A 9,313-nucleotide genomic window follows, 5' to 3' on the forward strand; every position below is an offset into this window, starting at 1 on the left:
TAATCAGTAAAATAGATAAATCAACCACACACATGCAAGCCTTTAAAAAAGGAGAGACTGCAGCATCTTTAAAAAGAAAAAAGGAATTCCACAAAAATAATTGTCCTTTCTGTGGAGGTCAAAATATCAGTATTTATCTTTTTCACCTGTAAATTAGTTACCAGGATATTAATTTACTCTAAATTGCAACAAAAATGATCTCCCATGTTTTCTGCTCTTACTTCAGAGCCGTTTTACTAACATGCAGGACGATACAGAAAAACCCACGGGAGAGCCAGCGAGCACCCGCTCTCCCGACATGCACCCAGGCCACTCTCCTGGGTGCGCAATTCAGAAAAAAAACAATATGTAAATGAGGGCCCGCAGTAAAAAGAGGCACTAGGGACACTAGCGCGTCCCTAGCGCCTCCTTTTTGACAGAAGCGGTGGCTGTCAGCGGGTTTGACAGCCGACGCTCAATTTTTCTGGCGTCGGTTCTCGAACCTGTTGACAGCCATGGGTTCAGAAAACGGACGCCGGCAAAATTGAGCGTCCGTCTTCCAACCCGTGGGCTGCGGGCAGATTTAAAAATTTTTTTTTTTAATTTCTTTTTTGGGGCTTCCGACTTAACACCTCAATACTTTCCCGGTGCTGGCCGAAATTAAAATGTGCGTCTTGGCTGCACATTTTACTTTCTGAATCGCGCGGGAATAACTAATCGGCCCATCAACATGCATTTGCATGTTGCTGGCGTTATTAGTTTCGGGGGGCTTGACTGCACTTTTTCGATCCCTTACTGTATAAAGGGTAAAAATAGCGCCTAGAAAATGTGCGGCCAAACACGGGCTAACAGTGCGCTCCACTGGAGCTCACTTTACTGTATCGGCCCATTAGTTAAGACCAGGAAAAGCAAATGATTGCAATGAATGCTTTCTTTGCAGATGCTTGGCACATGCGTGGCTATTTTATAACTTATGCGCGCACTCTATAGAATATGCTGGGCGTGCGCCAATGTGTGCCCAATTTTTAAGCAGGTGTATAAATGCCTCTTCTATTACGGGGATAAATGCCTCTTCTACTACGTGGGATTTTAAAAGAGATGCCAGCTTCACCAGTACATCCACCAGTTTGCCCAGCTATAAGCTAGGTCCCCCAAACCCTCCTGGTTTAAAAGCCTGTACTCTCCACAGTTACCCCAGACCCTTTAAACCTCTCTGAAATAGCTGTTTTGTTTCTTTCATAGGAGAATTAAATGTACATGGCAAAGGACGGCATGTAGCTAGATACGCACGCATCTCTTGGCCCCACCCTGGAATGCCTAGGCCCCGCCCCTATCTGAAACTCTCTGAGAAATGCGCTTGTCTCTGAGTTTTGAAAATAGGGTGGGCACATGTAAGCCCGACTTGTGCGCGTGCATCCCCCTAATTGATGCGTGCATCGGGCTTTTGAAATTCACCTTTCTGCGCATAAGTTATACTGCACTTGAGCCGGCATTAACTTTGTGCGCTGTAACGCATGCGTGCACTCCGCCAGTTACCTGAGTATTTTCAAAGCGAACTTATGGGTGTAAGTGCGCGCAGTCTTTACTGCTTATCCAGGGTCTACGGAAATTGCCCTCTTAAAGTTACTTTGCGCAGATTTCTTGACTACGACGACGAGTGGCTTCATCCTCACCATTAGTACAGCCTGCACAAAAGGAAGCAATGAAGATGTGAGTTTTCTGCAGTCTACCGGATCCACCTATTTTCTGTGCAGCTTTTCCACCCTATGCTGGCAGCTATAGGTTTCGCACACTTTAGAGCAGCATATTCCTACAACTCTGCCACCCGTTTTAAAACTAGAGAGAAAAAGGGAGCATAACTGTGTTTGACTGATAGATTTATTATTTGATTTGCGTAGGCCTGTAAGTTTATTAGAACATTCCATTATCTTGTCAAGATTCCACCAGGGCCGTCGTCCTCTTGGCAGGAGTGCGGCGGATTAACAGGGAATTAAACATGAGCTGCTCCTTTACATGGAAATCCAATACAAGGGAGTTTGGGCAAATGTAATACCGTAAAGAACAAAAAAAAACCGAAAATACGGATTCATGAATATTTATGTAACCTTAGTTGGATGCTGGTAAAAGAATATATTCAGCATGTGACAGAGTGACAGGGAAATAGATTTAAAAAATAAAAAATAAAATAGGTTCTTGCTGGCAAGATTGCCGTGCTTTATTACAGAACTCCCAGGAGATTTCTTCAGCCTCTGAGAGAAGGGCCAGAGGGGGAGGCAGGGGGAGGCACCTGGTTAAATGCGCACTTGTACCTGTTCTGGAGGGAACAGTAATCCGCCAGCTGCAGAACTGTCTTTGCAACGGCTGGGCTGGTCAGAACGGGTGATGATGATGAGGGTGGTGGCAGTTGTGCATGAAAGTTCATATGCCATAGAGCTGGCAGAGGACCGGTTCCCATTGAGCTGGAAGTCTGAGAAATTGCTGTGTGCAGGTTTAACTTTACTTTCTGACAAACTATGAACTCCATGTTAACCTCTGTTGTATGAACTTGTCTTGGTAGTACCTACAGAATTGTTTGTTTTCAGTTTGTTTTTTTCCCCCCCTCTCTTTGTGAATGCTCCCTTAGGAGAAAAAAATAATTCCCTGGAGTTCTGAAAAAATACAGAAAAAAAAAAATGTATTTTATAGTCCCAGATAAAGGCCTCAGGAGCCACACCTCAAATACAGTCTCTGACATCCAAACTTCTAATGCTGCTACTTTTATGTTAATTTCCAGGATTCTCTGGGGAGCGAGAGGGGCAGAGAAAATGTTCTCCTAGACCCTGTGCATTGCTTTACTCAATACCAACTTGAGTTAATTGTAAACAGCAATAATCACGCTGGAAGCATTGGATGGTTTCCAAAATAACTTTATTTATTTATTTATTTATGTATTTATTTAACATTTATATATACCGCAATTCATGTAGCAAAGTTACATATCATTTCGGTTTACATAATAACAATAACAAGCATGTAAGAATGCAATTACATTAAAACAGGGGAGTGAACTAGGATAAGAGTGAACAGGGTAAAACCATAGCTTATAAAATCATAATTATATTGTGAGTCTTTTTATAATGAATGGTGAAATTAATGAAAGTTCTTTACAGCTTTAGCTGTTTCAATATATGAACTTAAGAATCCGCACCTTAAAATGGTGGCAGCAGTTTATAGAGGCTAGGAGCAAACCATTCTCCATCCCCCACAAGGGGAAACTACACACCCCATTCAGAAAATGCATTATTCCTTCAGGTAGAACTCTGGTTCTAGTAGAGACCTGGGAGGTACAACCCCATCTCCACCCCATGGAGCACATAAAATGTGAGGTCTGGCACCCTTGGATGGCTAAGTGCTAATCTCTCAGTAGAATTCAGCGCAAAAAGGTCAAGCGACTCGTGTAGAGCAGTGTTTCCCTTCCTTTTCAAGACCAAGACCCACCTACATTAATAAAAATGTCATGGGGCATGCCATTCTTCACTGAGGAGGCAGTGAGGACATGGAGAAAAGTCGTGTAACCTAAAGAAGAGCCAGGGAAGCACTGAAGGCCTCACTGGTCTCTCTTGCATATTTTAAAAAGGCAAGGGGAAGGGGGCCAGAGACACCCATGCACCCATTGCAATGGACCAGCTCCCTTTTATAGACAAAGGCAGAAGGCAGACATCCATGTGGTGTCAGCAGCTCGCTCGATTAGCGAGTCACATCCAGCGCTCCATTCACTCTCTCCCTGTCTCACTCCTCCTGGTGAGAAGGTACAGAATGCGCTCAAAAAGGAGCTCTCGCATGTGTAAGAGCCATCGCTGGTGGCGCTTTCTGCTGTGCGGTGCTGAAAGGAGAATGCAGGCAGTGGTCTGGCTTTGAGCATCAGCCAGTGGGGGCTCGTCCGTGGCACACCTGAGCAGGTTTGATGGCACACTGGTTGGGAAAACTGCTACGCAGCAGCCTTTCACCCCCAAAATGGAAAGCTTTCATCGGCAAATCAGGAACAGGACTTTTTTGCACTAGAGCAAAGCTCCATACACCTGCCCCACCCCCTTCCCACCTTCCAGACAGCAAAATATGAACATTTTTTCAAATATGCTCTTCCACCAGACACTCAGATGTGAGATCCAGCTGATGTTACCTGACCTTAGAAGCCTGCTGGAACTCACCATGGTAGCAGCAGTTTCACAAAAGCTTTAAAAGTATTTAGAATTATGATTTTTTATTTTATTTTATTTTGTTGAACTTGAAAAATAATGAATTGTACTTCCCTTCCAACTCACCCCTACAGAGGCCCGCAGCTAACGGTATGTTGCGGGAGACACTGTGACCCCGGAGAACTACACAATTGCTGGCCGATTTTAAAAGCCCTATGCGCACCAAAGCCAGGAGAGAGCGCGCGTGTGACTCGGCCTGACCTGCGCCATGCGGATCTCCCGGTGTGCGCATACAACATTTTTATACAAAAAGCGGCAGGGCTTGGGCATGGGCAGGGCATGGGCAGGCCGGCACTGCACCATGAAGCCTGTGTGAAAGTATTTGCGGACACAAGCGTAACTTTACTTCGGCTATGGATGGCGTGCAAGTCATGTAACAAACAAAACTAGGCTAGTCAGCGGGATTTTAAGGGTCGGGGCTAAAAGGGCAAAAGGCAGGCAAGTTAGCTAGGGGGTTTAGGAAGTCCTCTCCTTTACTGGGGGTGAACTGGGAATGAACTGGGGAAACAGGTAATTGTGTCGGTGAGCGTATCTACTAAAATTCCCCCCACTTACGCGCTTGCGTTGCCATTTGCGTGCAAGATGTGCGCATCAATATAAAATTGTGCGCAAAGAGCAGATTTTTTAACGCGCGTGTATACACGCATATATGCGCGGATGTTATAAAATCGCCGCATCCATGTGCACGCGCCATCAGACACGTGCACATGTGTGCCCGCGCACGGGTCTTAAAATTTACTTCTTAATGAGCAGCCCTGAAATGTAAATTAAATGTCACCAGATGTTAACAACTAATTTCATCTCTTTTTTTTTTTTTTTTCTTTTAACTTGCTTCTAAAAACTTGCACTCTCTAAAATCACATGTGCAAGCATTTGGTCTAATTTTTTCCCATTATTTATTTCTCTTTCAGTCATCCAGAAAATTTTTCCCGCTAACGTTTTTTGGCTCAATCGCTTGGATTGCAGTTTTTTCTTATTTAATGGTCTGGTGGGCACATCAGGTAAGAAAATCCTAATCCGATAATAAAGGGAAAAGAAAGACATGTTGTGGTTAATTTGTTAAAAATATGTTGGTCCTTGATTTCAAATTGATTAGTCTTTCAATTTGCAGGTATAATTTTGTTGACAGGTTTTACAGGGGGGGAGTGGCTGGGTGATTAAGCAGTTCATTTTGTGCCCTATTTCACCCTTGAACTGCGTTTCTCCCATCTTGTGGCCATAGAAAACGCCAGAAGGACTGGATCAAACCTTGTATAGGGTTGATGCACGACTGCTCTCTTACCACGTATCGGGAAGCTTTAATACAACTGTAACCAAAACATTGCATATTATGATTCATACAAAAATCTATGGTCAATTTTAAAAACATTGCTCGCACAAAAATGCCCAAATTCGTATGTATGTGGGCCACATGCAAGCAATATGGATTTTAAAAAACCACAAAGTATATGCATATATACCCGGGCACGCGTGAAGAATAAGGGAGCAGAAAAGGGGCAGTGCAAGGGCATTCCAGGGCAGGGCCAACAGTTATGGGCCTAACTCTGTATTTTAAAACCAGAGACTGCTTGTTATCTGCATAACTTTTCTGCTGCTTCCCATGAGGAGCTAGTCTGTATGTAATACCCCCTTGACCGCTTACCTCATGGGGCGCTCTGCATTCCCCAGTCTCACCCAAGTGAACCAATGCAACCGGGGCTCGTGGGGGTGTGGAAGGGCATCTCCTTCTACTCTTCTGAGAGGTCCAGGGCTAGGGCAACCTGACCCCACCTCCCAGTCTGCCACTGGAGTCCTTGCCCCCCTTGGGGGACCTGACTCCACCTCCTGGACTGCCACTGGGACTCCCCCTTACTCACAGGGAACCATTTGATTTCTGCCACCGTCTTTCAGTTCTCTTTCCTTGGCAGGAAGAGTTGGTTTGTTTGTTTTTTTCAAACTTGCATTTATAGCTAGGTTGGTGGTAGTCTTGTACTCAGTGGGTTTAGTCCTTTACAGTCTGTCACCTCTCAGCCAAAAAGCATGAGAAATCAGGTAAGACCAGAGTGAGGAGGCATGTATACACTCCTTTATCCTGTCACTTTTTATTTTTTTCACTGTCTGGAAACTTCACACCCAATGTGTCTGAATACCCCTGGACTCAGGGTGAAAATCTGTCTGCCTCCCAGTACTGTCTTCCAGCACATTTCTCTCACAAATCCCTTCCCCAGTCATAGTTCTGTAATGTAGAAGTTTAAATCTTCTGAATTTTTTGTTAGTGATATTTCCTACAAAATTACCCAGAGGTCCAGGAAACTATGAAATGCAAATCGCCTACCTGAATGTCTGACTAATCTATTCAATAGTCAGTTAAGTATCCTCACAGCAGGAGGTCTTGCAACCTTTTCAGTCTCCTGAGTTTGTGGCTCAGGTTACATAGTTGTATTGATCTGTTCTTGTCTCCACTCAAGTCTCTTGGGTGTGTGTGTGGGGGGGGGGGGGGGGGGGGGGGTAATGTAGATCTCGGATTTTAGGGCTTTCAGGACAAGGTGAGGGGTCTGGGTTAACTGGGGGGCGTGCAGGATGAAGAACCAGAAGAGTCTTGAAGACCTCCATATTAACTGGGCAAACTGGTGGAAAAAATGGATTGTCCCTCATGCGAACATGTTTTAAATCTGTTGCATTTGGTGGTCCGTGAGCTGCTCCCATGGATTGCCATGCTCACCCCACTGGCCAGGCCCTTCTCTGCGGCTCCTGACATGCTGCTCATGCTCCTCATGACGGGCTTAATGCTCCGATGCTGCGAGATGCCGTCAACTCCTCGCATGGCAGGATGCCACCAACCCAGCTGACATGCTTCTCCTTAGGAGCCAGATCTCTTCCTTTTTAAAGGGCCAGTGGTATGAAAAGCCCCATGGCGCTAAATGATGACATCACCCTCCAAGCCCTATAAAGCACTCACTTGCTCCTTCCCTCTCTGCCTCAGCAATAGGTCCCACTACTCCAGAGTAGAGTGTGCTGCCTCCAGCTTGTCTTCAGCTCCTGATCCAGCTTGTCTTCAGTTCTTTGTCTGCTTGTCTCCGGACTTATCCCTGCCTGTTCTTGTCCTCACCTTCCTGTAATGCCTATCCATCCCTTGTCTCCTCCCTAAGATGGATCTTTGGCTTGACCGCCACCTGCCTCTGACTACAGCCTGGACCTCGAATACCACTGACCGCTGCCTTCCTCTGACCATTGCCTGGACCTTGGATACCACTGACCACTGCCTGCCTCTGACCATAGCCTAGACCTCACATATGCCTGTCTGCTTACCTGCCTAGCTGACCATGGACCTACCCTTCTGTCATTGGCAGAGACCCCACCTAAGTCCTGCTGGCCCTGGCACCCAAAGGCTCAACCTGAGGGGAACGAAGGCTGGTATAGGTGAAGGTCCTGACGGGTCTCTGGCTCGTCGGAATCTGCCTGCTTATGGTGGGAACCTGCAGGGCTCCTCCCTGCAGGTAGAGTCAATCCCGCCTCGGCCCAAGGGTCCACAGAAACAACAAATCTGCCTACATGTGCATGTAAAAGCCAGCAAAGTCCAAGGAAAGATATGCGAAGTATGTTTTCTCCAGCAATCTTTTAAGATTAGACACATGCTTACATGTGGGAGGTGTATTTTAAAACCTACACGTGCAAGTGCGCGCATGTTTTAAAATTGCAGCACATCTCCACTCGCATGCCGATAAGTGCGTGTATGGGCTCATGTGCGCTCGTTTTAAAATTAGCCTGCATAAGCTTTATTCACACTCCTATTATCATTTAAAAACAGCCTCAACAGTATCTCTCCCTTTCATCTCTCAGATAAATAAATCCTGAAATCTGTGTTTCTACTTAGCCCTTCCATCTGAAGGAGTGCAGTTTGTAAATCCCCATACTTTTTTCTTGTTTTGCTCTTCAGGATCAGGCCCTATCGCACACACACACACACACTCATTAATACTGCGTACGATTTATTGCAGGACATTTTAATGATGAAGCTGAATGTTTCTTGAAATGCTTTGCCGCTGAGGTCTGGGGTATTCCCAGCGCAAACTGAGCTCTTAATCTGGCCCAGCCTCATTTACGCAGGCCTCGTTCCTCGCCTGCATGTGTGGTAATGAGCACAAACAAATCAATTGCATGGACCGCATGATCTGGGTCACATCTACCTCTATCAAATATCTGCCCATTTACCGATGAATGGGTGCTTAAAGGATTCAGTTTACGAGCTGGCTGCCCAGCCCAACTCTGAGGAAGGAAGTGGACTCTCCCCCCTCCCAGCTACTGGCACAGGTCATAGGAAGGGAAAGCAGCAGCATGCAGAGTTTGCAGTAGCCTCAGCAGTAGTTCAAGGAGCTGTGGAGACCTTCCCATGAAGACGAGCAAAGAAAGGAAGGGGTCACCCCTCCCCCCTTGCCCCAGTCTGGCCCTTGAGACGGGGCCCATACCACCTACACACACACAGCCCTCTGGGAGAGAGATGAGGAGGGAGCGTGGTAGACCTCGGCCTCAGCGTTTCTCAGCTCCCAGCAGGAGATGATGCTAGTGCTTCTTAGCAAGCATTAGGCAGACTTAGGAGCGGGATGCACCAGAGAACAGAAACCGGGAAAGAAACTAGGAGAAACGGGCCGTGGAGCACTCCCCCGACGTAGAGGACAGACTGCCGCCCAGGAGGAAATGGTCAAAAATTTGTATTTTCCCAATGGTTGCATGGGTAATGTTGGATGCCAGTGTGCAATGTCACAAATTTAAAAAGCAGCTTTCCTTCTGCTGGCTAGTCCTGCTAGTGCACAGGCAATATGGGCTACTTAAGAATCATCTGTCTGAAGATACAACCCATTTTCACAGATCTATTCTATCTCTCGCATGCTGCAGTTCAATTTCCATATTCTCACTGCACAGAATGTGTTTTCAGCAGCATCTGAGGCAGAAGTTGTATAAATATTTATACAGTAAACAGAAAATAGATTCCGCATGAGCTGTCGTTACCGCAGAAGAAAGGAGGCGTTATTTATATCCATGTACTATGCAGGCTGTCGCTGATGAGTAAGTGCTGTAATCCGGTTCTGGATGCATGCGGGTGCGTAGCAGGAATAATTTAT

General features: G+C 46.0%; 1 protein-coding gene across 1 annotated transcript in view; it reads left to right on the plus strand.

Moving 5' to 3' along the window:
* The window catches only part of LOC115097891 (sodium/potassium/calcium exchanger 2-like), a 58,358-nt gene extending 49,771 nt beyond the window's left edge, over positions 1 to 8,587 (plus strand). Inside the window, exons 4-5 of the mRNA XM_029614054.1 lie at positions 5,126 to 5,215; positions 8,426 to 8,587. Coding sequence (XP_029469914.1) covers positions 5,126 to 5,215; positions 8,426 to 8,587 — 252 coding nt within the window. The remainder of the gene's footprint in view (positions 1 to 5,125; positions 5,216 to 8,425) is intronic.
* The last annotated feature ends 726 nt before the right edge of the window (positions 8,588 to 9,313 follow it).

Source organism: Rhinatrema bivittatum, chromosome 1 (genome assembly GCF_901001135.1).
Source record: "Rhinatrema bivittatum chromosome 1, aRhiBiv1.1, whole genome shotgun sequence".
In the NCBI taxonomy this organism is placed as follows: domain Eukaryota; kingdom Metazoa; phylum Chordata; class Amphibia; order Gymnophiona; family Rhinatrematidae; genus Rhinatrema; species Rhinatrema bivittatum.